At 42.0% G+C, this 27,503-nt stretch overlaps 2 protein-coding genes across 8 annotated transcripts in view; one reads left to right on the top strand and one right to left on the bottom strand.

Annotated features, from left to right (window-relative positions):
- LOC126415681 (zinc finger protein 454-like) overlaps window positions 1–6,579 on the bottom strand; it is a 52,741-nt gene extending 46,162 nt beyond the window's left edge. Inside the window, exons 1-2 of one of the 4 annotated variants that reach the window (XM_050083450.1) lie at window positions 6,062–6,578; window positions 3,832–4,041 (exon numbers count right to left, since the gene is read on the bottom strand). Coding sequence is in view for 2 of the 4 variants with exons in the window: in XM_050083447.1 (XP_049939404.1) it covers window positions 6,062–6,217 (156 nt within the window). In the remaining 2 variants the exon portion in view is untranslated. Of the gene's footprint in view, window positions 1–3,831; window positions 4,042–5,791; window positions 6,005–6,041 lie in introns of those variants that run through there. The other 3 variants (XM_050083449.1, XM_050083447.1, XM_050083451.1) reach the window with 3 other exon arrangements.
- LOC126415634 (probable E3 ubiquitin-protein ligase HERC4) overlaps window positions 6,557–27,503 on the top strand; it is a 222,530-nt gene continuing 201,583 nt past the window's right edge. The window contains exons 1-4 of one of the 4 annotated variants that reach the window (XM_050083444.1): window positions 6,557–6,675; window positions 7,134–7,299; window positions 7,375–7,485; window positions 14,115–14,237. In XM_050083444.1, the coding sequence (XP_049939401.1) occupies window positions 6,667–6,675; window positions 7,134–7,299; window positions 7,375–7,485; window positions 14,115–14,237 (409 nt within the window). In that variant the 5' untranslated portion in view covers window positions 6,557–6,666. Of the gene's footprint in view, window positions 7,034–7,111; window positions 7,300–7,374; window positions 7,486–14,114; window positions 14,238–27,503 lie in introns of all 4 variants that reach the window. The other 3 variants (XM_050083443.1, XM_050083445.1, XM_050083446.1) reach the window with 3 other exon arrangements.

The following is a 27,503-nucleotide window of genomic DNA, read 5'->3' as shown; positions in this document are numbered from 1 at the left end:
AGGTAAGAGTCACAGATTAGGAGTGGTAAGGAGTACTATGAAGGCAGCTGTGTGACTGTATGTCAAAACATCTTGGAGCTGACAAAACCCCTTTGCTATACATTCCACTTGATCCCGTACCTTATTGGCTTTTTTGCACAATGAGTATGATGACAGAATGGTCTACCATCAGATTGTGGATGGCAATGACTCTGTAAGTGGTATTTTAAATTAAGAATTTATTTTTATGGAAAGCCTGGGAGAGGACAATGAAAGTGAGGGATCTGTGGAATGTCTAAAGAGGATGGATCTGAAGGAGAAGTGGGAGTTGGGTCTGAATTTATCCAAGCATATGTGTTGTTTTTTGGTTGGGACTGGGTCCTTGCCATCCTAACTTCTGCAAAATCTTTACCATAAGATGTTCCCAGACCAGCATCCTGTCAGCAAAATTATTTATAGAATGCAATTTTCACTGTTCTGTGGAGTGTGCACTGATATGAAACTTCCAGACAAATTAAGGATACTACGGAGACATGGCTTAGCCACAGCCTGGGGGATGTTTCCAGAATGAGATTTTAAGGCTGTGAGGACGGGTCGCGAGACGTGTTTGGGTAGCTCAGTTGGTAGAGCACTTGCCTGCAAAAGGCAAAGGTCCCAAGTTCGTGTCTTGGTCCGGCACACAGTTTTAATCTGCCAGGAAGTTTCATATCAACGCACACACTGCTGCAGAGTGAAAATCTCATTCTGATACGAATGGTGCTATATTTGTAGCATAGTCAATATAAAATCTTATGGGGATACTGTCTGCGCCAGATGCCTTCCTGGGGTCTAAGGATCTTAACTGTTTTACAATCCCAAATACACTAAACACTATGTCAGCCATCCTTGCGTTTGTTCGATAAATGAAAGGGGGAATGGTGCTGCAGTCCTCTACTGTAAACGAGTTTTTCAAAGCTAGGTTTAGAATTTCGGCCTTCTGTTTATCATAATCCATTACATTACCCATACTGTCTGCAGTAGAATATACTGAATTATTTGTAGCGTTCGTAGATTAAGTATGACCAAAATTTTTTTTAGAATCTGCAGATAAAATATTGCTTTCAAATTCGTTAAAAGAATCTCTCATTGACCTTTTGACAGCTGCTTTCATTTAGCATAATTTCTGTTTGTCAGCCGGACAGTGACTACGTTTAAAATGGCTGTGCAAAATTTTCTGCTTTCTCAGCAACTTCCTAATATGTTTGTTGAACCAAGGTGGATCCTTTCCCTCCCCTATATTTTTGCTAGGCACATATTTCTCTAGTATGTGGTGGACAATACCTTTAAATTCTGACCAAAGATGCTCAATATCGTTGTGTCCCGTGGTGAATGCTCGGAGCTGATTATGAAGATATTCATTAATAACACTTTTATTTGCTTTCCCGAACAAGAAAACTCCATGCTGCTTCTTTGGTTCTTTTGCAACTTCCACTGACATAGAATCCACAACGACCTTATGGTAACTAATACCTTCTACTAGATTACCTTCTTCAAAAAGATCAGGTCTGTTTGTCGCCAAGATATCTAATACGAACCACCTCGAGTTGGTTTTCTAACCAATTGCTCAAGGTTGTATGTTGAGAGCACTCCTAGAATAACTTCACACAGGTCTTTGCTTCTGCCCCCTGTGATAAACGTGTGATTTTCCCAGTCAATGGACACCAGATTAAAGTTTCCACATATAAATAATGGATAATTTGGATATTTATTTCCTATGTACTCAAGACTTCCCCTGAAATGTTTTGCGATGTTTGTTGCAGATGCTGGTGGTCTGTAAAAACATCCTAATGCAATGGTCACTCCTTGTCTGATCGACAGCTTTATCCAGACTATTTCACAGTCCGACCCAGTATTGATCTTCACTGCGTTTAAACAGCTTTTAACTGCAATGAACATACCACCTCCCATAGCATCAGTCCTATACTTCCTAAACATTGTCCAATCTGAGTTCATAATTTCACTGCTATTTATGTCTGCTTTCAACCAACTTTCTATACCTAATACAATATTGGCATTACTAGTGTTTATTTCAAGAGTAACTTGAGGATTTTGCTACAGACACTTTGACAATTTACTAACATGAGATTTAGCATATTTAAATCCTTTGGAATGACCTGTTTAGGCGAACTCACAATTTTTACAGTTGGCACACCCACATCAGTGTCATGACTGGTAATTTTTCAGGCCAAAGGTTTGTTTCCCGTGGGGAGGAACCTGATCTAAAGGATTAGGGCACTGCTGCGGACCAGAGGACCAGTCTGTCGCACCCAGTGAGTTCCAGTTTGTCATCCAGTGAGGCACTGAGTCGGAGTCCGAGTTGGAGTCAGTCACAGTCACAGCCTCTAGCTCAAAATCAGGCAGCACACAGAGACCAGAGTAGTGCACATAGCAGACTTGTACTTCACCAGCAGTGAGACTAATGTGGACTATTACAGAGAGCTTGTACAACAACGACCATCTTGGTTAAATATTTTTCTATTCTTATGAATAGAGAACCCAGTTAATATATATGTGCAGATTGTGTTATAGATAGAGGATAAGGGCCATCAAACATTCTCTCCTTGCTTCTCATGGTACAGCTCTAGAGAGACAATGAGACAACATAAATGATGGTGACGAGTCTAATTCAGAAGAAAATTCTGCTTGCTTCTCTTGTGTTTTAGCTTGCAGGTGTTTTTTTTTTTTTTTTTTTTTTCTTGTTGTGTTCTTGCATGTATTCCAAAAGCGGAGCTGCAGGACTAATGAATTTTCTCTTTTCAAAGGCTTTTCTTGCTTTTTTGCTGTAACGTATTTGCGTAAACCATGGCTACCCTGCCCCCTCCACCTCCTGACCCTGTGCCCCCCCCCCCCCTGCTGCAAACAACCAATGTGATGGATCTAACACAAGTTTTTTAGTTTCAGAACCAACAAATTGCTGCCTTGATGACGATGGTACAACAACTTCTGGCTGCACAAGCAGTGTTGGCCGCACAACAACAACAGCCCACTGACCGACTAGAACAAGAAGTGATGTCGACCAGCATACCAATGTTCCAGATATTTAATGACATAGAAGCAGAATGGCTTGAATACCTGACACAGTTCCAAGCTCACTGTGCACTCCAAACGAACTCAGTTATGATAAAGTAATCACTGCATTAACTCAGTACTATGACCAGCAAGTCCAAGTAGCTGCAGCCAGATATCAGTTCCTTTGATTGCAGAAAAAGCCAGAACAGACGTACGGTCAGACGTGTACAGAATTAATGGGCATGACTAGGAAGTGTAAATTTAGGTGTAGTTGAGGCAACTTCTACAGTGACTTAATGATTAGGGATGCTATAACATTCAATGTCACAGACAGTAGAATACAGGAACAGATCCTAAAGTACTCAGATCTATCACTTCCACAAGTGTTGAAAATCTCAGAGTAATATGATTCAGGTGCCAATGAGTTTGAACAGGCCCTGATTTGTAGGGTCAAGTGACCCGTTGCTCTTGAGCGCCCCAAGCAGCCACAACAATGAGAGTGTACACAGCAGCACGGACAGCCATGTAGACAGATAAGCAGGCCTGTGAACTTAGTAACATTTTGCACTAGATGTTTTGCACCCCATAAAAAGACAGGATTGCCCATCACATAATGCAAAGTATTACACGTGTGGAAAGAAAGGCAATGTCCAAGCAGTTTGTTTGCAATGGCAAAAAACTGCCAATTTTGCCCGCTCTCAGGGGAAAAAAAAACAGGCTTGTGCACATGCAGTGAACATTGTATTTTCCAAACCTACAAAAGGTTCTGACAAAAGTAAGATTAAGGTTGTGTCTCATTCTCACCTTAGTGATGTGCAACGATGTCCAAACTATTTGTCTGATTATGAATTGCTGGCTGCCGTGAGAACTTTCAGTTAGACACAGGTGCCTCAGTCACTTTGCTTAATCATGCCACGTAAAAACAGCTAGGCTCACCATGCCTTTCTGAATCTAACAAGCACCTCACTACTTACATCAGACAGGAAATTCCAGTGCTTGGACAGTGTAGTTTGCCTGCAACTTACAAATCTCATACTAGGACAGTGTTGAAATCAAGGTACAGTGAGAACATTATCAGATTAGATGCATTTCATTTGTTTGTGCACACCATCCAAGACAATGAACTTTCCATATTGGCTTGTGATCCAAAAGACAAGTGTTGCTAAGTTGCTTAAAGAATTTTTAAACTATTTTCAGAAGTAATGGGAAAAGCTAATAACCTCGTAGTGCATGTGACACTGCAAGACAATGCACAGCCTACATTTTTTCATGGTCACCCCATTCCAATTGCTTTACGAGACAAAGTAGCCAGTGAACTGAAAGAATTGCAAGATAATGGTGTAATTGCCAGTTGATGGACAGGTCCACTATTTTTGTTGCCTAAGCCTTCTGGTTGCATTCGTATTTGTGTTGACTTGAAGTCTGGTCAACCCACAGATGGTTAGTTGACACTTATTCATTACCCCGCCCTAAGGAATTCATGGACAGGCTTGGCGCAGGATGTTAGTTTCCTATGACAGATATGCATGATGCCTACTTGCAAATTCCATTGGATGAAGAATCACAGAAAGTGTTTTTTGTAAATAAATACTTAGGATCGCATTTGCCCATTGGTGGTGCTTCCGCACCTGCCATTTTTCAACGTTACTTGGAACAGCTGACTGCAAGAGTGCTGTTTTGTTCAAACTACCTTGACAGTATTGCATCTCAGGCCATATGCTAGAGGAACACATTGCTAAATTACGTACTCTTTTTTAAGTGTTGTCAGAAGCAGGACTCCAGTGACATCTCAAAAAGTGTGACCTTTTCCAAACTGAACTACAGTACTTCATTCATGTGATAAACAGTGCCCCATTCCAATCTCATTTGTTTGTAATCCATGACCTGCCTATTCCTCACAATGTGTCTGAACTGCAGTCAGTACTAGGTGAGATGATGTACTACATTCTGTTCATACTGAATGCCGCTCAGATTGCAGCTCCACCGCATTGCTTGTGTCGCAAAGACTGTCAAGATGCATTTCAGAAACTCAAAAATGCTTTGCCTAGTAACAGATGTTAAGTGCATTTTGACCCTGCTAAGCCCATAGTTTTGCAAGCTGATGTTTCTTGCTATGGAATTGGCGCAGTGCTTTCACACAGAATTGGTGCACAAGACAGACCTATTGCAGTTGCCTCAAAGTTGCTCACGCAAACTCAGTGCAGTTATTCTAAAACTGAAAAAGAAGTTCTTGCTATTCTGTATGGTGTGATAAAATTCCATCACCATTTGTATGGTCTTATGTTCTATATAGTGACAGATCACAAGCCTTTGCAGTCCTTGTTTTATCCATCAAAGCTGGTTCCTACATGCACTGCTCAAAAATTGCAACATTGGGCTTTGCTGTTTTTTGCAGTACCAGTATGAAATTGTGTACACACCTGCTGCAAAGCAATGCAATGCAGACACCCTATCTCGCCTTGGCCCAGACTCTGATTTTGACGCATCTGTCGCATCTTGTTGCCACATCGATGCTCAGGACTGTAAATTGCTTGAATCTGAATAAAAATATCTGCTCACATAACCAAGAACATGGTTTTAGAGGAATATGGGTTATCTTCACTAGGTAAATCGGCACTACACCTCCAAAAAAGGCACTTAACTTTCACTGCTTCATAAAAATGCATCTCATATTAAAAACTTTTTCCACATTCACAGAAACATTCTCTGAAGCTCGCAGGCTAGCTCTCAGTAATGGACGAACTTAACAGGCATGTCCACTCACCGCTCCGCAACTAAGTTGGTATATTACTAATCGAATCCTGTTACTTCATTTCACAAGTCTGCTACGTTCCAATTATACGTTTTCACTTTTCGTTGGTTTTCAGTGTTAATTATTTCTTTAAGTGTTGCAGGTCTTGAAGAAATACTATACATACTAATAGTTATAACACGTAATTATTGTACTAGAGTGGGTACATAATATTCTAGCATCAAATGAATGCTGTGGTTGAAAAGTATGAAAAATAACCTACGTCCACTTTATATGACCAACCTGCACTGACGCACATGCCATTATTTTCACTGACAGCGGAATATCTTCATCGTCCATAAAAATACAACGCCTGTCACCATCGCTGGATAAACAAAGTCGGCAAATACCAATTAGGTCTTTCAATTTTATTGGTTTTCTTCGACTGTACGTCTTCATGGATATTTTACACGACAACTACGCACAACACATATAAATAGATGGCATACAGAGTACTTTCTTAAGAAATCGCACAGTTTTTTCAAAACGAAGTATATAACAACTCCCAATAGATGAAGTTCCACCAAAACACTGCTGCATTTCGTACTCGCAACTCAATTCGTAGCTCACGCAACAGTTTATCGTTTACATTACACACACGTGAAAATGTTTTCAAATAGTTCACACCTTATGTCACGTCAGAGGGGTGTAATACTAATTACAGTTTATTTACACTACAGCTCTCATTAAAAATGGAAACTATCCGACTACAAATGCGTAAGTTTGTCGTTGAGTACGGCGACGGCTGTCAGCATAATCTCTGACCGCCATGTGTGGGGAAGTTATCGTGTAATGATGAGAAGCATGTACGTGAACGTCATAGATTCTGGACTGATCGTTTCCTGAGAATGGATTGGGTACGCAGATAAATTTGACAAATGAAAAGTTGTACAGCTTGTATACACAAAAGGAAAGTTCTGGCACAGAAGATATTTTAGCACTGATATCATTACAGAGTTGTCACAATTCTTGTAAAATGTTAGTGAAGAGTAGAGAAATCTCCCGTGTAAACATGAGACTAACTAATTTATTACAGTAACTAGAAATTTTGACAGAAATATGGAGGAACATGCATTGGTAATTATTACATTGAGTAGCACAGTAACAATTTTAAGAAAGTAATGACATATGAATCAATATTTGTATAGCATAAATTACACATATACGAACATATAAACAAACATGCAAAGCTGACGTTCGTGCATACCTGATCAAGTGAGTGGGACAAGTGCAAATTTATGTTGATGTAACAGTTTAAATTTGGAGAACAGTAGTTGGAATTTTATGTGATAGCTTATTAATTTAATATTTGCAGAATTTCACGCTTTCAAGAACTAACAGTTGCCCTGACAAATTAGTGGGAGATATGTTCTGCTGGGGGAATACAACACACGGTGAACTGGGATTAGGAGGACTAGAGGAAGAGCAGATCCTGATACCAAGAGAACTGCGATTTTCGAAAGCTACTTGTGTAAAACAAGGTTAGTCTTGAACATATTCAATAAAAAATAAGTTGCTCTTGACAGTTGCAATAAAATTTATGTTACTGATTTCAGTTGCTTGCGGTTACGATCACACCCTACTGTTAACATCAGATGGACAACTATATTCATGTGGAAACAATGACCATGGGCAACTTGGCCACAACAAGCCTTGCAAAAGACTTGGTGAGTTTTGAAACCAACAGCTAATATTTTTGTTGGCTTGGTATGAAGTCAAATCTTCAACAGATCTTGATAAGATTTCAAAGCAGTGTAAATATTGACAACTTGCTTTGGATATCAAAAAAATGTAAAATTGTACACTTCACAATGTAAGACTGCAGTAGCCTCTGAGTACAGTATAACTGAGTGAAAACTGGAATCGGTCAACTTGAACAAATATTCTAGGCCATAACAGTTCACGATGATACAAAATGGAGTGATCATGTAAGCTTAATCGTAGGTGAAACATGAGATAGACAGCTCCCAATTGTGCTAATTCTATCTGTGCAAATAATTTTGCATTCTCAAATAGCCAACCATATTTCAATTTTGCGTAGCAGTTGGGTAATCACCTTGTTGCCAAAAAAGATCAGAATCTCTGTTCATGTAGGCGGTAACACCATGAAAACAATGCTACATTTTGGATTAGATTAACTTTAATTTCAATTGATCCGTATTGAGGAGGTCCTCCAGGATGTAGAACATGTCAGAAAAACAATAATACATGACAAATATTTACAACTGAAACAAATAAGCTAATGTACCTTCCACATGTTCCAAGTGGAATGATCATCATTCTAATGAACACTATATGGAAGAATCATTTTACAAACACTCATTTACTAAGATCATGTTAGGTATAAAGCACTGAATTTAAAATTTGAAAAATGGTTTTTTATGTATGAGGTAATAAACATATATAAGCTGTTGGTTTGAAAAAGTGATACATTTTTGAATAAATATATTGGGAAGCAGTAGTTAGTATCCCTAGTTCCCTAAATAGGCTTCTGCAGGATGTTCTTGAGTTCACACTACATATACCTCTTATTGCACATTTTTGTGCCTGGACAACTTTAGCTTGGCTTGATGAATTACCCCAAAAAAATAATCCCATATGACATTATGGAATGAAAGCAAGCATAGTACGCCAGCTTTTTCATTTTTATATCCCCTATGTGTGACACAATTCGCGTTGCAAATGGAGGTTTGTTAAGACACTAAAGCAGTTCTGTGGTGTGCTCCTCTCAGTTGAATTTATTATCAAGCTGTAATCCCAAGAATTTAACACTGTCCACTTCTATCTGCTTGTCATCATATGTTAGGCATGTACTCGTGGGAGACCCCTTACAAGTTCTGAACTGCATGTAGTGTGTTTTTTCAAAGTTTAGTGACAAAGAATTGCCTAGGAACCAGTGATTAACGTCCACAAATATTTTATTAGCTGGTCTTTCTTAGACTACACTTGATTTGCTGTTTATTGCAATGTTTGTATCATCGGCAAGCAAAACAGATGTGGCATCTGGTAATGTTACTGATGAAACGTCATTGATACACACAAGATCGAACTTTGGACTCCACATGTAGGCCTAATGAGTTCCCAGTTGGATGATGCCTGATAGCTCAATATGTCTCTCTTCCTAATAATGCCCTTTGTTTCCTGCCAGAGATAAAAGGTTTGAACCATTTTGCAGCATTTCCTGTTACACCATAATATTCTAATTTACTTAAAAGGATATTGTGATTTACACAGTCAAATTCCTTTGACAGATCACAAAATATACCAGTTGCCTGCAATTTTTTGTCTAGTGGGTTAAGTACATTTTCACTGTAAGTGTAGATAACCTTCTTAGTATCAGAACCCTTTAGAAATCCGAACTGCAACTTTGACAGTATGTAAAAAGATGGTTATAAAGTCAATTGTACATTACCTTTTCTAAAATTTTTGAGAATGCTGGCAAAAGTGAAATTGGATGGAAGTTGGATGCTATATCTCCCTTCTTAAACAATGGCTTAACTTCATCATATTTGAACCATTGAGGAAATATTCCACTGATAAACATTTTTTGTAGCTGTAGCTGATTCTGTGACAGCATCTATATATGTTATTTTGACAGTGAAGCTCAGTGAAATATTCAGAAAATATTATGATTTTTTGGCAAAAGTAGTTCATAAATGATAATTATTCAGTGATATTAGTGTTCGAAATAATGCAGTGTAGTGTTAAGCAAGAGCCTGATGCTTAGATGTTACGAAAAATGAAATATGTAGAGAACAGTTAGTAAAAAAGTTTTCATTGAGGAGGGATGTCATATGATTTTTAAGAACAGGTGGTTTGAATTAAATAATTTCATTATTTAGGATAAGTTGACATTTGGTAATGTGTGCTGTTGCAGAAATTGCTTAGCTTCATAAAAAGGTACTTTGGCTTTAGGAAAGTGTCTGATTCCACCTGTCTGCTTTGACCTATGATGTCATCAATATGGCAGAAATGCCTACCTCCATGTGTACGCAAAATGGCTATGATGTCATCTCCACGTACATGTGCCAACAAACGTGAATAATAGTAAAAACGACACAGGAATTTCTCACTCCAGCAATAAAACAAAACTAACAGGACAACTGTAGGAAATAGATCGTTTATAGCGGGGACACACTGAATAGGTAACAGTACAAAACATTGAATCATCCCAAAACAAATATTATTAAAAAAAAATCTCAACTTACAACACAATGCTGCAGCCACAAAACATTTCACTCAGCCTATATCGCTCAAACGAAGCCCACGATACAACCCATATCTCCATTTCTGAGAAACGTAATTGGATATTTCCTTTGACCAATATATTGCAAACGAACCTCTTGATGCCAAAAAACCGACACTTACAAACTTGAAAAGTGGAACTGGATATTTCTCGTGACCATTATAGCTCAAATGTAGCTCTCCATATCTGCTACTGGCAAACCACAAAAACTAACTACAAACTCACACATCTACATAACTCACAAAAACCCAACAACTCGAAAACCCAAAAATCCTCATATTCACTAGGTCAATTAAAACACAGCTAATATACTGTAAATATAAAACAGACAAAACATCACAATTACTATAGAATAAAACCAAAACAAAAATTATAAGGGGCCATCAAGTGAAACCCGGTCACTAAAGTAAAGTAACGGTAACGATTTTATTAACTCAAAAATATAGTTATTCACAGTACACATCCTCAAAAATAGTCACCAAAACTGTTGGCACATTTATCCCATTGCGACATTAGCCAGTCGATTCCATCCTTGAAGAAGCTAATAGGCTGCTGTTGGATCCAGGTCTGAACCCAGTCACACACTTCGTCCTCCGTTGTGAATCGATGTCTGTGAATAGCTTGTTTCAGCGGTCAAAACACATGAAAATCGGAAAGTGAAATGTTGGGACTGTATGGTGGATGTTCCAGCATTTCCTGTCGAAACTGCTGCAATGTCGTCTTCACCGCATTGCCCGTGTGTGGGTGGGCATTATCATGCAGGAGGATAACGGCATTGGACAACATGCGTAGGCATTTCGCCTTGATAGCTCGTCTAAGGTTCTGTAAAGTGGCTTGATAACTCTGGGTGTTGATGGTGGTTTTTTCATTCCAGGAACTCGACAAGCAGTGTCCCCTTTTGGTGAAAAAATGAGGACATCATGTCCATATCAGAACTGTTGTGCACTGCCTTTGATTTCTTTGGAGGTGGTGAAGTTGCATGTGTCCATTGCTTGCTCTGAGGCTTGCTTTCCATTTCAAAATGGTGAAACCATGTTTCATCACCTCTGACAATATGCGACAGAAAGCTGTATTCCTCCTCATGATAACTTTGCCACACTGGCCCTATGCAGCATCAAACGGTGCGCACGTGTCAGTCTCTCTACCGATAGATTGTACCACCATACCTGCAGTTACGTGGTGCCACCTTAGGTGTAAGGTAAAGGTAGACACACTGACCAGGTTTCATTTTAATGAACCCCATACTTACCAACAAAAGCCTCCTAACTAATCAGAGCAAACAGAAACACAAAACACAGAAACAAATAAGAAATATCGACAATAACTCACTGAAAACACTTTCAAATCCACGTTACAGGACTGACTAGCCACAGTCAAATAAACCCAAGTTACCACAGTGATAAACAAGACTAAAATGAACCCAAATACCATGCATTAAACTCAGCACTTCAACATTCACCACCAGATGATCCCATCAAATACAACGCAGCATCCACAAACATGAACTAACTCAAAAATACTGCACCATAGCGACGTCAATCACCACAGCACCATTACCTCACGGGTCAAAGCAGATGGATGGAAAATAAATATATATATATATATATATAATGGAAGGAAACATTCCACGTGGGAAAAATTATATATAAAAACAAAGATGAGGTGACTTACCGAACAAAAGCGCTGGCAGGTCGATAGATACACAAACAAACACAAACACACACACAAAATTCAAGCTTTCGCAACAAACTGTTGCCTCATCAGGAAAGAGGGAAGGAGAGGGGAAGACGAAAGGAAGTGGGTTTTAAGGGAGAGGGTAAGGAGTCATTCCAATCCCGGGAGCGGAAAGACTTACCTTAGGGGGAAAAAATGACAGGTATACACTCGCACACACGCACATGGATATGTGCGTGTGTGCGAGTGTATACCTGTCCTTTTTTCCCCCTAAGGTAAGTCTTTCCGCTCCCGGGATTGGAATGACTCCTTACCCTCTCCCTTAAAACCCACTTCCTTTCGTCTTCCCCTCTCCTTCCCTCTTTCCTGATGAGGCAACAGTTTGTTGCGAAAGCTTGAATTTTGTGTGTGTGTTTGTGTATCTATCGACCTGCCAGCGCTTTTGTTCGGTAAGTCACCTCATCTTTGTTTATATATATATATATATATATATATATATATATATATATATATATATATATATATATGGCAAACGAATCTGCTCCAGTCCGGAATCCCTGAAGCATCACACCAACAACCTGACAACAGCTTTTGCATTCCGCAACTACCCTCCCGACCTGGTACAGAAGCAAATAACCAGAGCCACTTTCTCATCCTCTCAAACCCAGAACCTCCCACAGAAGAACCACAAAAGTGCCCCACTTGTGACAGGATACTTTCCGGGACTGGATCAGATTCTGAATGTGGCTCTCCAGCAGGGATACGACTTCCTCAAATCCTGCCCTGAAATGAGATCCATCCTTCATGAAATCCTCCGCACTCCACCAAGAGTGTCTTTCCGCCGTCCACCTAACCTTCGTAACCTCTTAGTTCATCCCTATGAAATCCCCAAACCACCTTCCCTACCCTCTGGCTCCTACCCTTGTAACTGCCCCCGGTGTAAAACCTGTCCCATGCACCCTCCCACCACCACCTACTCCAGTCCTGTAACCCGGAAGGTGTACACGATCAAAGGCAGAGCCACGTGTGAAAGCACCCACGTGATCTACCAACTGACCTGCCTACACTGTGACGCATTCTCTGTGGGAATGACCAGCAACAAACTGTCCATTCACATGAATGGACACAGGCAGACAGTGTTTGTTGGTAATGAGGATCACCCTGTGGCTAAACATGCCTTGGTGCACGGCCAGCACATCTTGGCACAGTGTTACACCGTCCGGGTTATCTGGATACTTCCCACTAACACCAACCTATCCGAACTCCGGAGATGGGAACTTGCTCTTCAATATATCCTCTCTTCCCGTTATCCACCAGGCCTCAATCTCCGCTAATTTCAAGTTGCCGCCACTCATACCTCGCCTGTCATTCAACAACATCTTTGCCCCTGCACTTCTGCCTTGACTGACATCTCTGCCCAAACTCTTTGTCTTTAAATATGTCTGCTTGTGTCTGTATATGTGTGGATGGATATGTGTGTGTGTGCGCGAGTGTATACCCGTCCTTTTTTCCCCCTAAGGTAAGTCTTTCCGCTCCCGGGATTGGAATGACTCCTTACTCTCTCCCTTAAAACCCACATCCTTTCGTCTTTCCCTCTCCTTCCTTCTTTCCTGATGAGGCAACAGTTTGTTGCGAAAGCTTGAATTTTGTGTGTATGTTTGTGTTTGTTTGTGTGTCTATCGACCTGCCAGCACTTTCGTTTGGTAAGTCACATCATCTTTGTTTTTATATATATATATCACACACACACTGCTTCATTCGCAAATGGAAGATAGCTAATAATAAGTTATTACCATAATCATTGTGTACTGATGGTCATTTCTTTCCCTACTTTACTTCCACAGTAGTGCTTCACAGCACTAAACACAGGATGAGAATTACACTTTGATAAGTAAATATAATTTAATATCCTTTATCATTTTACGCTGTTTTACCTTTGTATAATGTAGAAGCTGTCTATTATTGCAGAATGTACTTGTGTTTCTTATACAATTAAAATTGTACTAATATTTTTTGTGATCATAGACTGGAAGTAAAGAAACACATTTTGTACTCCCTTGATTGGTGTTTTTATTCGTGACTGCAGCACAGCTTCTAATTCTGGAATACTTTTGTCACACCATGCTTAAGTTTGTAATGCTCTGAAAATAAGTGTACATTTATGTAAAATGTGAGTAAAGCTATAAGTTGCGTAACATTTTCCACCAAGGTCATAATGTATGGAAGTGGTGTAGCCTTATAATGTTCATTGTGTTACTGCAAGTCTTGTAAACCCAAAGAAATTATATACAATATGTTTTGTTTAAACACTACTGTAGGTTTTTAAAAAGATGTCTGGCTTTAAAACAACAAAGTGAATGTCTTCTTTCTTCACAGAGCAAGTGGATGGTCTTGAAGCCTACATTATGACCCAAGCTTCTTGTGGCATCAGTCACTCGTTAGCTGTCAATGAATGGGGTCAAGTTTTTGCGTGGGGTTCGGATTCACATGGACAGTTGGGTAACTATGAAAATATTTTTTGATATGTTTACAGCTGATAGCATGTGTAAGAACTACAATTCTGGATTGAAAAGATTTGCCACTAGCATGGGTTGAGAGTTATAGTATTTTGGGGCGCTCTCTGGTATTGGATGTTTACGTGTGAAGTCGTGTGTTAGGTATCTCAGTGAGTTATTAGATGCTATTAACTGAATCTGTGAGGTTGTCATTTGACAAGTACTGGTATGCTAGTGAATTGCTTTTGCTTTAGATATTGTCAGAAATGAATTCGTTTTTGTCTTTGGTATTATTAGTGCCATGTGTTTCTTGGGGTCCCAAATTTGATAGTGTCTCTGTGTGTCCTTGGAGTCATTCACAGTGGTGTTCTTCAATAAAATCATCATTACAAGCTGTGTCTGTTCAAATAAAACACTATAGCTTTTGATAGCTGCCTCCACTGTCAGGAGTTAAAATCATTGACTGTCAGGGGTGGCTTGTCATTCTGCTTATGTGATGCAATAGCGCCATCTGGATCATTAACGGCAGGGTACTTCCTATACTACAGTGAATGTTGTTAGATGAGATGATGGGTGGCATAGACATGGGATTCTCAATGTCCCGCCTTTGGGATCTTCTTAATGGAGAACTGCAAGGTTGCAGCCATCTTTCTTCTGGTGGTACATTGACAACACCTTCATGATATGGCCTTATGGTGGAATTGCACTGTAGCAATTTGTCAACCATATGAACAGTTGAGGGCTGCTATTCAGGCACCTGTCCACAGCTCATCGTCTAGTGGCTAGCGTTGCTACCTCTGAATCACGGGGTCTCGGGTTCAATTCCCAGCCAGGTTGGGGATTTTGCATCCCATCCAGATAACGATAGCTGTAGGAAACCCAGAAGTATCAATGTAAGATTGAAAGGACTTCCTTCCACAGGTGAGAGTATTAAAATGGTTGACTACCGAAGCATTCACAAGGAAGTGCCATAGTTTGAAGCCTTTTGAAAAACAGTGAAGCTCACATAATACAAGGCAAAGGAAGCTGGTTGAAACCTGAAATTGATAGCAGTGAATTTTTTTGGGAAAATTTAAGTGTATATCAAAAGGATAGACAAAAGGGAAATTGAGGTGGTGAATTTGTTGCAGTAGACAAGAAAATCAAATCCACTGAGATAGAAATTGAAGCTGCATTTGAGATTGTTTGGGCAAGACTTGGTATTAGGGATGGGCATAAAATGATAAATGGATGCTTTTACCGCCTACCAAATTCTTCTCCTGAAGGAGCTGAAAACTTAAGAGAATACCTCAGTTCACTTGTACATTAGTTCTGCAATCATACTGTAATCATCAGCGGAGACTTCAATCAGCCAACAGTTAATTGGGAAAATTACAGTTTTGTTAGTGATGGGCATGACAAGACTTCCTCTGAAACATTACTAAATGCCTCCTCTGAAAACTACTTAAGACAGATAGTTAGGAACTCCAATCATGATAGAAATGTATTGCATCTAGTGGCAACAGACATGACCTCTTTCAGGATGTCCACATTGTAACTGGTGTCAGTGTCCATGATGCAGTTGTGGCATCAGAGTACAAAGGACAACTAAAACAAGCAGAAAGATATATGTGCTGTCTCTAAGAAGTTTGGTGAATGGTGTCATATCGGGATGGAAACTTGGTGCATGTGTGCGTGCATGCACATAGGTCTTCAGAAACTTGAGAAGAATCGATACACGGCATGCAGTGCATGCGACTGGCCATGTAAACAGACTGCGATCAGTTGAATGTAGTCAGTGTGAGAGGAAGTGTCACAGCACAATGGAACAATGTGTAAACATCAATTTCTGCTACAGATTGTGGAAGACTGCAACGGAGACACATGGAATGTCTGTGTAGGTGTACGGGAGGGAAACCGTGAGCAAAATGTGTGTGTACAAATGGTTTAAATGCTTCCATGAAGGGAAGGAAACAACAGAACCATGTTCAGGTCAGCCATCAACAGGTAGAAACCCCCAGAAAAGGTAAAGAAAGTGTGACAAATGCTGGCACAAGATCGGTGATGGACTCTCAGATTGCAGAGTAATTGGGCATTAGCAAGGACATGGTGCGCACCATCGTCCGCGATGATTTGGGTAAGGGGAAGATCTGCTCCCCAGTTTGTCTGCATAAGCTCACAGACAAACAAAAAGCAAAATGGATGGAAACTTCTGGTGATTTCATTTCTATGTGTGACCATGATCCATTGCTTCTGAACACCACTGTCACGGGAGTGGAGACTTGGTGCCACCAGTTTGATCCAGAATCAAAACGGCAGTTGATTTCACGGTGTTCACTGCTTTGCCATGACCAATAAAAAAATCCGTCTGCAAAAATCCAAGGTGAAAACATTGCTGATCGGCTTCTTCGAAAACAACGGTACCATCCACTAGGAATTTGTTCCTGGAGGTCAAACCATTAATGCTGCATTTTACCAGTCCCTTTTGAACCGATTGCTAAAGCGTATCCGGCGGGTTCAGCCAGAGATGCACAGCAATGGAAAATGGATGCTGCTCCATGACAATGCCCCTGCGCACTGCGTAATCCATGTGCACCAATTTGTGGCTCAGAAGATGGTAACTGTTTGTGAGCACACTCCATATGCCCCTGATCTGGCTCCTATGGACTTCTTCCTGTCTCTCTGCTGAAGGTGGTCATTGTACACATGTGAATGCCATCAAAGATCGTGTGACAGCTGTTCTGCAATCGATTCCACAGGAAGCCATTGCTGATAGTTGCCAGAGGCTATAAGAATATTGTCAGAAGTGTGTTGCAGTGGGTTGCCACTATTTGAAGGGCAATAAAGAACATTTGTTTGTATTGTTTGTTTTGTTTGTTGTCTGATAGCATTCACCTTACTTTGTAGACACACCAGATATATGTACTGTAAACTAGATTAAAAATCAGTAGTGTCATATCTCAGTGAGGAACTTTTAACTTTCAGCACAGGTCAGGAGCAAGGATAGGAACTGTGGCTCAAGTTTAAAAGAAAAATTGACTATACACTGGAAAGATGTGTACCAAGTAGGACAGTTCATAATGGAAGGAACCTCAACTGTATACAGTCATTGTGAACAAACTTCTAAAGAAGCAGAGATTATTGCATAATAGGTGTGAAACAAAGTGTAAGGCTATAGATTGAGAGATGTTGGATGAAACTGTAAAGATAGCAATGTGTGATGTCTCCAGCGAATACCATAACAGAATACTGTCAAATGATCTTTCACAAAACCCAAAGAAATTCTGGTTTTATGTAGAGGCTTTAGTGGCATCAAAGTCAGTGTCCAGTCAGTAGCGAACGAGACAGGAACTGAAATTGAGGATAACAAAGCAAAAGCTGAAATGGTTTACTCTGTTTTCAAATGTTGCTTTACAAAGGAAAACCAAGGAGATTTAACCCAATTCAATCCCCGTACCACTGAAAAGATGAGAGAAATAAGTATCAGTGTCACAGTGGTGTCGAGAAACAGCTGAAATTGTTAAAATTGAACAGAGCTCCAGAGCCAGACGGAATCCCTATCAGATTCTACGCTGAATTTGCAGCTGAGATAGCCACTCTTTTTAACTATAACCTAGTGTAGATCCCTCGAACAGAAAACCATGCCCAGTTATTGGGAAAAAAAAGCACAAGTCACACCCGTCTACAAGAAGGATGGTAAAAGTGATCCACGAAACTACCATCCAGTATCCTTGACATTGTTTTGTTATATAATCTTAGAACATATTCTGAGCTCAAACAATAATGAGGTATCTTGAACAGAATGACCTCCTCCATGCCAACCAGCAGGGATTCTGGAAACATTGATCACATGAAACTCAACTCATACTTTCCTCACATGCCATACTGAAAGCTTTTTGTCAAGGCAGTAAGGTAGATGGAGTATTTTGTGACTTGACTCAGTACTACACCTATGCTTATTGTCAAAAGTCCGATCATACGGGGTGTTCATGTTGTATATTAATGTTATTTCAGACATTAATAATAACCTCAGACTTCTTGCAGATGATGCAGTTTCCTTTAATGAAGTAATGTCAGAAAGCAGAGGCATAAATATTCAGTCAGATCTTGATAAGATTTCAAAGTGTGCAAAGATTGGCAACTTGCTTTAAATGTTCAGAAAAATGTAAAATTTTGCACATCACAAAACCAGAAGAATGCGGTATCCTATAACTATAATATAATCTGCCAACTCGTACAAATTTCTGGATTTAGCACTTTGTAAGGATATTAAATAAGGGAAGTGCAATCAGCCTACAAAGAAGATAGCTTAGAAATCACTCTTGTGACCGGTTCTAGAATATTGCTCATGTGTGTGGAATCCATATGAAATAGAGCTAACAGGGGGTATTGAATGTATACAGAGAAGGGCAGCATGAATGGTCATAGATCTGTTTGATCTATGAGAGAGTGTCACAGAGATACTGAAGGAATTGAACTGAAAGGCTCTTGAAGATAGATGTAAACCATCCCAAGAAAGTCTAATAACAAATTTTCAAGAACAGACTATAAATGATGACGCTAGGCTTATAACACAAGCTCTATGTATGTTTACATAGGGATCTTGAGCATAAGATTAGAATAATTACGGGGAGGTGACCATGAGAAAAAGACTGAATAACTAACAAAAGCAATGAGTCGGGGTGTGAAATGTCTGAAGTTTGAACATGGTAGGGAAGCTGGAAAATCTTAAAACGGAAATGTAATTGCTCAATCTTGATATAGTAGGGGTCAGTGAAGTGAAATGGAAAGAAGACAAGTATTTCTGGTCACATGAGTAAAGGATAATATCAGTAGCAGCAGAAAATGGTATAATGGGAGTAGGATTCATTATGAATAGGAAGGTAGGGCAGAGAGGGTGTTACTGTGAACGGTTCAGTGATAGGATTGTTCTTATCAGAATTGACAACAAACCAACACCAAAAATTATAGTTCAGGTATACATGCCGATATTGCAAGCTGTAGATGAAGAGCTAGAGAATGTATATGAGAATATTGAAAGTGTAATACAGTACATAAAGGGAGATGAAAATCTAATAGTCACGGGAGAATGGAATACAGTTGTAGGGGAGGGATTAGAAGAAAAGGTTACAGGAGAATATGGTCTTGGGACAAGGAATGAGAGAGGAGAAAGACTGACTGAACTCTGTAATAAATTTTAGCTAGTGATAGCAAATACTCTGTTCAAGAATCACAAGAGAAGGAGCTATACTTGGAAGAGGCTAGGTGATATGGGAAGATTTCAGTTAGATTATGTCGTGGGCAGACAGAGATTCCGAAATCAGATATTGGATTGTAAGGTGTACCCAGGAGCAGATACAGACTCAGATCACAATGTAGTAGTGATGAAGAGTAGGCTGAAGTTTAAGATATTAGTCAGGAAGAATCAGTATGCAAAGAGGGGGGCACGGAAGTACTAAGGAATGACGAGATATGCGTGAAGTTTCCTAAGCAATAAGGAATAGCTCAGTAGGCAGTAAATTAGAAGAGGAATGGACAGCTCCAAAAAGTGAATCACCGAAGTTGGAAAGCAAAACATATATACAAAGAACGTAACTGTGAAGAAACAATGGGTAACAGAAGAAACACTTCAGTTGATCGATGGAAGAGAAAAGTACAAAAATGGTGAGGGAAATTCAAGAATACAGAAATACAAGAAACTGAGGAATGAAATAAATAGGAAGTGCAGAGAAGCTAAGGTGAAATGGCTGCATGAAAAATGTGAAGAAGCCTAAAAAGAAATGATTTTCATAAGGACTGACTCAGCATGTAGGAAAGTCAAAACAGTCTTCGGTGAAATTAAAAGCAAGAATGGTAACGCTAAGAATGCAACAGGAAATCAACTGTTAAATGTAGAGGAGGGAGCAGATAGATGGAAAGAGTACATTGGATGCCTCTTGTAAGGGGGCGGATTTGTCTGATGTGATATGGAAAGAAACAGGAATTGATTTAGCAGAGATAGAGGATCCAGTATGTGAATTGGAATTCAAGAGAGCTTTGGACAACTTAACATCAAATAAGGCTGCAGGGATAGATAACATTTACTCAGAATTTCTAAAATCATTGGCGGAAGTGACAACGAAATGACCATTCACATTGATGTGTAGAATGTTTGAATTTGGAGACATACGTTTTGACTTTCAGAAAAGTATCGTGCACACAATTCTGAGGACTGCAGATGCTGACAAGTGTGAGAATTATCGCACAGTCAGCTTAACAGCTCATGCATCCAATTTGCTGACAAGAATGATATACAGAAGAAGAGAAAAGGAAATTGAGGATGTGTTAGGTGACTAACAATTTGTCTTAGGAAAGGTAAAGGCACCAGAGAGGCAATTCTGTTGCTGTGGTTGATACTGGAAGCAAGACTAAAGAAAAATCAACACATGTTCATAGGATTTCTCGATCTGGAAAAAGGATTCGACAGTGTAAAATGGCGCAAGATATTTGAAATTCTGAGAAAAATAATGGTAAGCTATAGGGAGAGACAGGTAATATACAATTTATACAAGAGCCAAGGGGGAATAATAAGAGTGGACAACCAAGAACAAAGTGCTTGGATTAAAAAAGAGTGTAAGACAGGGATATAGTCTTTCGCCCCCTACTGTTCAATCTGTACCTTGAAGAAGCAATGATGGAAATAAAAGAAAAGTTCAGGAGAGGAATTAAAATTCAAAGTGAAAGGGTATCAATGATACGATTCACTGATGACATTGCTATCCTGAGTGAAAGCGAAGAAGAGTTGCATGATCTGCTGAATGGAGTGAACAGTCTAATGAGTACAGAATATGGACTGAAAGCAAATAGAAGAGAGATGAAAGTAATGAGAACAGTGGGAAACTTAACACCAGGATTGATGGTCACGAAGTTAAGGATTCTGCTACCTAGGCAGAAACATAACCAGTGACTGACAGAGCAAGGAGGACACAAAGAGCAAACTAGGATTTCTTGGTTGAGAGAAGTGTACTAGTATCAAACATAGGCTTTAATTTGAGGAAGAAATTTCTGAGAATGTACATTTGGAGCACAGCACTTTATGGTAGTGAAACATGGACTGTGGGAAAACTGGAACAGAAGAGAATCAAAGCATTTGAGATGTGGTGCTACTGATGAATGTTGAAAATTAGGACTGATAAGGCAAAGAATGAGGAGATTCTGCGTAGAATTGGAGAGGAAAAGATTATGTGTAAAACACAGACAAGGAGAAGGGGCAACAGGTTAGGACATCTATTAAGACATCAGGGAATACCGAGCGAGGTGGCACAGTGCTTAGCACACTGGACCCGCATTCGGGAGGACGATGGTTCAATTCCGTCTCCGGCCATCCTGATTTAGGTTTTCCGTGATTTCCCTAAATCGTTTCAGGCAATTGCCGGGATGGTTCCTTTCAAAGGGCACGGCCGATTTCCTTCCCAATCCTTCCCTAACCTGAGCTTGCACTCCGTCTCTAATGACCTCGTTGTCGACGGGACGTTAAACACTAACCACCACCACCACCATCAGGGAATAACTTCCATGGTACTAGGGGGAGCTGTAGAGGGCAAAAAAGGTAAAGATAGACTGCTCCATACTATAAAGATTACACTTTAAGTTTCAGACAGGCACAGTTAAAATACGTTTACACATAAGCTTTCAGCCACAGCTTTCACCAGAAAAAGACAGAATAACACACCATTCATCCACACACCTTGCACACACGACCACCAAATCCGGCAGCTCACACCAGAATGCCTTATCTTACATAAGTGTGAAGAAGAGTGGATATCCAACTCAAAATCAAAAAACTCCAAATGATAAAAGCCTGTCTCTTGGAGAGAAGGTCGTATATTAAGTTCCTTCAGTAGTTATAATCCTGCCTTACACAAGCATTCTGGCCCAAGCTGCTGGAGTTTCCAGTCATGTGTGCAAGAGGGTGTTTGCTTGTGTGAATGAAGTGTGTGTTTCTCTTTCTCTTTCTTTTTCTGATGAAGGGTGTGGCAAAAAGCTTGCGTGTAAGTTCCTTTTAATTGTGCCTGTCTGCAACTCAACGTGTCATCGCTATGGTAAGTAGCAGTCTATCTTTACCTATGTTATATCAGAAAAATCTATTTGTACCCCTATAAATTCTTATTATATAGCACTGTCATTATTATTATTATTATCATCTGTGGCACTTCTGACAGTGAAATAATTTTAATAGTGGTTTTTATATTAAAACTGCAATTTCTTTGGTAACTGTGATGTAGTGGAGACCGAAACCCTGATCTGATGTAAGAGAGGGCCTGATGGCGCTAATCAGATCAGATGCAGTGAAAAAATAAAATAAAATTTGTCGACCAGATAATCATTTGCGTCTCCTTACGAATCATTTTAAAACGGGTAGAACAGCTGTGGTTAGGCTGGAGGTTGTGGATCAGCAGCTTTTTTTCCCTACTGCATCGAGTTGTATGTATGGATGTTTTGTGTGGCATCAAGGATCAGAGACTCTAATATTCATTTGCATAGGTTCTATTTGATCTTCCATGTATATGCAACCTTTGCTTTGATGTGTGCTGATAGCTCCAAGGGCAACGAGACAATTGACTGCGCATTTACCAACTTTAAACAATGGAAAATCCAGGATGGAATAATGACAATGTTATGAGATAGATAGATTGCTACTCACCATATAGTGGTGAAGTTGATTTGTAGACAGGCACAACAAAAAGACTACTAAACATGTAAACTTTTGCCCAGAAGGAGGCCGTAATTTTTATGACCACATTTTCCCAATATATGCAGTATCCAGACAGTGGATTAATTACCAGTACATGATGTTCTCATGTGTGAAACCTCATACTGCCAGCAAAATTCTCCTGTGCAGTGACTCCCTCAGTGGGTAAAAAAAAGTGATCGAAAACTACTGCCAACTCGTCCGTTTGGGTCTAACATGAACAAATTTCTACACTATCTACGTAATACAGGAACGTCCATGGAAGTCTTCTGAAGACAGAGTCCTCTAGGCGTCCCACACAGTGATCTTACTGATATGTTAGCTAAGGAAGCCTCCACAATGGACCCTAAGCTGACTTAATGGGTACGTCTTAGACACCTTATCTTATACCGGGTGAATTGTGGAGATAAGCAATTATCTTAATGTGTTATTCTATAAGGAAAACTAAAGAAAGAAGTTCATATTATCATGGGTCTTGAACTGTTTAGTTAAGGAGTAACGTCTAATAAAAGATTTTGCCTGAAATTTAGCAACTTTGCTAATATGGAGCCATCACAAAACTGTACGAGGCTAAAGTAAAGCAAGATTTCCATTTATTTTGTTGTTATTGGTCTGGTGAATCTAATAAAACATGTCCCAGATGTGTATCTGCAGTAGTTCTGTAGAACATCCAGAGAAGCAAAGATTGTTATACAAGTAAATTTGTTTACCTTCCATTATGAATGTAGAAATGATTGTCATTGTTGGCAACCGTTAGTGAGTTGTTTCAGACATTTTTAAACATTTATAGTGAATGTATTGTGAAATTGTATGCACACTGTAAAACTTCCTTAACACCGAGCTTTGTTTTTTCCAGTTTAACTTGAAATCACATGTGGTATGAATTAATAAAAACAGATTATCTGATACATTCATACAATGTTGAGCTCACGGGTCATGCGTCGGTGGGAGGATGAGTGGCTGGAAGTGACTGACAATAAGCTCCGTATAGTCAAGCCCACAACGCGTGTGTGGTGTACTTCCTTTCAGCCCCATCGACGGGACGAGGTTCTCCTCACTCGGCTTGGAATAGGCCACAGCCCTATGACGCATGGCTTCCTTCTCCGGCGAGAGGACCCTCCAATGTGTGGTGCTTGCAGCGTCCAGGTCACTGTGCGCCACGTTTTATTGGATTGCGTTTTATTTTCTGACCAGCGGGTCGCGGCTGACTTGCCAGCGGACCTGCCATCTCTTTTAGGCAACACTCGGACGAATGTGGCTAAAGTTTTAAAGTTCTGTGCCCTGTCAAATGTTTTTACAAAGATTTTAGGGAGAGGATTTTAATTTGCTCACTGTGTGACAAGCTCGCCCATATTTTATGTAAGTGGCCAGCCAATAACAATTTCCTGTGACATTCTTGTTGCTATGTTTCCCCTTTCCTTAAGTTTTACTTTCTTAGGCAGCATTTTCCTTCTTTTCGTGCTTTGTTTGAGTGTGTGCTTTAGTTTTCTTAGGTCTGTCCACATTCGTTCCTTTTAATGTGTGTCAGGGCGCTGATGACCTCGATGTTGAGCGCCCATAAGCCCCAACACACCACCACCACTACCACATACAATTTCAGTTAACGATATTACTATCATTTTTCCAAAATTAAATTCTCTACAACTTCTGTTGAAAACTTCATGCAGTTGTCTGGAATTTAAAAACCATATTGGGCCAAATAGTTAATAAATTAAAAATTTTCTCTGAATGTTCTGGAAAACGACTGCAGATACACATCTGGGACATGTTTCATTAGATTCGCCAGATCAATAACAACAGAATAAGAGGAAATCTCTCCCCCCGACCTACTCTCCCCCCAACCTAATCTCCCCCCGACCTACTCTCCCCCCCGACCTACTCTCCCCCCGACCTACTCTCCCCCCGACCTACTCTCCCCCCGACCTACTCTCCCCCCCGACCTACTCTCCCCCCCGACCTACTCTCCCCCCCGACCTACTCTCCCCCCCGACCTACTCTCCCCCCCGACCTACTCTCCCCCCCGACCTACTCTCCCCCCCGACCTACTCTCCCCCCCGACCTACTCTCCCCCCCGAGCTACTCTCCCCCCCCGAGCTACTCTCCCCCCCCGAGCTACTCTCCCCCCCCCCCGAGCTACTCTCCCCCCCCCGAGCTACTCTCCCCCCCCCCCCCCCGAGCTACTCTTCCCCCCAAGCTACTCTCCCCCCCCCCGAGCTACTCTCCCCCCCCCCCCCCCGAGCTACTCTCCCCCCACCGAGCTACTCTCCCACCCCCGAGCTACTCTCCCCCCCCGAGCTACTCTCCCCCCCCCGAGCTACTCTCCCCCGCCCCCCCCGAGCTACTCTCCCCCCCCCGAGCTACTCTCCCCCCCCCCCCCCCCGAGCTACTCTCCCCCCCCGAGCTACTCTCCCCCCCCCCGAGCTACTCTCCCCCCCCCCGAGCTACTCTCCCCCCCGCGAGCTACTCTCACCCCCCCCCCCCCGAGCTACTCCCCCCCGAGCTACTGTCCCCCCCCCCCACCCCACGACCTACTCTCCCCCCACGACCTACTCTCCCCCCACGACCTACTCTCCCCCCACGACCTACTCTCCCCCCACGACCTACTCTCCCCCCACGACCTACTCTCCCCCCACGACCTACTCTCCCCCCACGACCTACTCTCCCCCCACGACCTACTCTCCCCCCACTCTCCCCCCTGCGACTTACTCCCCCCCGACTTACTCCCCCCCCTGACTTACTCTCCCCCCCCCGACTTACTCTCGCCCCCCCCGACTTGCTCTCCCCCCCGACTTGCTCTCCCCCCACGACCTACTCTCCCCCCACGACCTACTCTCCCCCCACGACCTACTCTCCCCCCACGACCTACTCTCCCCCCACGACCTACTCTCCCCCCACGACCTACTCCCCCCCCAACCTACTCCCATCCCCCCCCCACCACCTACTCTCCCCCCACGACCTACTCTCCCCCCACGACCTACTCTCCCCCCACGACCTACTCTCCCCCCACGACCTACTCTCCCCCCACGACCTACTCTCCCCCCACGACCTACTCTCCCCCCACGACCTACTCTCCCCCCACGACCTACTCTCCCCCCACGACCTACTCTCCCCCCACGACCTACTCTCCCCCCACGACCTACTCTCCCCCCACGACCTACTCTCCCCCCACGACCTACTCTCCCCCCACGACCTACTCTCCCCCCACGACCTACTCTCCCCCCACGACCTACTCTTCCCCCACGGCCTACTCTTCCCCCACGGCCTACTCTCCCCCCGACCAACACTCCCCCCCGGCGTACTCTCCTCCCCCCCGATGTACTCTCCTCCCCCCGACGTACTCTCCTCCCCCCCGATGTACTCTCCTCCCCCCGACGTACTCTCCTCCCCCCCCCCCCCCCCCGACGTACTCTCCTCCTCCCCCCCGACGTACTCTCCTCCTCCCCCCGACGTACTCTCCTCCTCCCCCCGACGTACTCTCCTCCTCCCCCCGACGTACTCTCCTCCTCCCCCCGACGTACTCTCCTCCTCCCCCCGACGTACTCTCCTCCCCCGACGTACTCTCCTCCCCCCCCACGTACTCTCCACCCCCCCCCCCCACCCCCCCCGACGTACTCTCCACCCCCCCCCCCCCCCGACGTACTCTCCTCCCACTCCCCCGACGTACTCTCTTCCCCCCCCCCCCCCCCCCCCCCCGACGTACTCTCCTCCCACTCCCCCGACGTACTCTCTTCCCCCCCCCCCCCCCCCCCCAACGTACTCTCCTCCCCCCGACGTACTCTCCTCCCCCTGACGTACTCTCCCTCCTCCCCCCCGACGTACTCTCCCTCCTCCCCCCCGACGTACTCTCCCTCCTCGCCCCCGACGTACTCCCCCCCTCCCCGACCTCCTCTCCCCCCCTCCCCGACCTCCTCCTCCCACCCGACCTCCTCCTCCCACCCGACACACTCTGTATATGTGTGGATGGATATGTGTGTGTGTGCGTGTGAGTGTATACCCGTCCTTTTTTACCCCTAAGGTAAGTCTTTCCGCTCCCGAGATTGGAATGACTCCTTACCCTCTCCCTTAAAACTCACTTCCTTTCGTCTTTCCCTCTCCTTCCCTCTTTCCTGATGAGGCAACAGTTTGTTGCGAAAGCTTGAATTTTGTGTGTATGTTTGTGTTTGTTTGTGTGTCTGTCGGCCTGGCAGCACTTTCATTTGGTAAGTCACATCATCTTTGTTTTTTATATATATATATATATATATATATATATATATATATATATATATATTATTTTTATTTATTTTTTTTTTTTTAAATGAAGACAGCGTTTTAGTATTCCGCCATGAACGCTGCATGTCAGTTTGAATGTTAGATTAAAGTGGACATCTCCCGTGAAGTAAAACATTGAGATGGATTTGTTATTGGCAATGTATATACCTGAGTTGTGAGTTTTATTTTCTAAGTATTTACTTTCAATAAAATATTAATCTACCCAACTAAACAAGATGATTTAATCTGAATGACTGAGTGATCTTTTGGCTACACGAAATTACCACAAGGTGTCGTAATTTGGAAAAG

Source organism: Schistocerca serialis, chromosome 1, assembly GCF_023864345.2.
Source record: "Schistocerca serialis cubense isolate TAMUIC-IGC-003099 chromosome 1, iqSchSeri2.2, whole genome shotgun sequence".
Taxonomy (NCBI): Eukaryota; Metazoa; Arthropoda; class Insecta; order Orthoptera; family Acrididae; genus Schistocerca; species Schistocerca serialis.
This window is presented reverse-complemented; position numbering and strand designations above follow the sequence as displayed.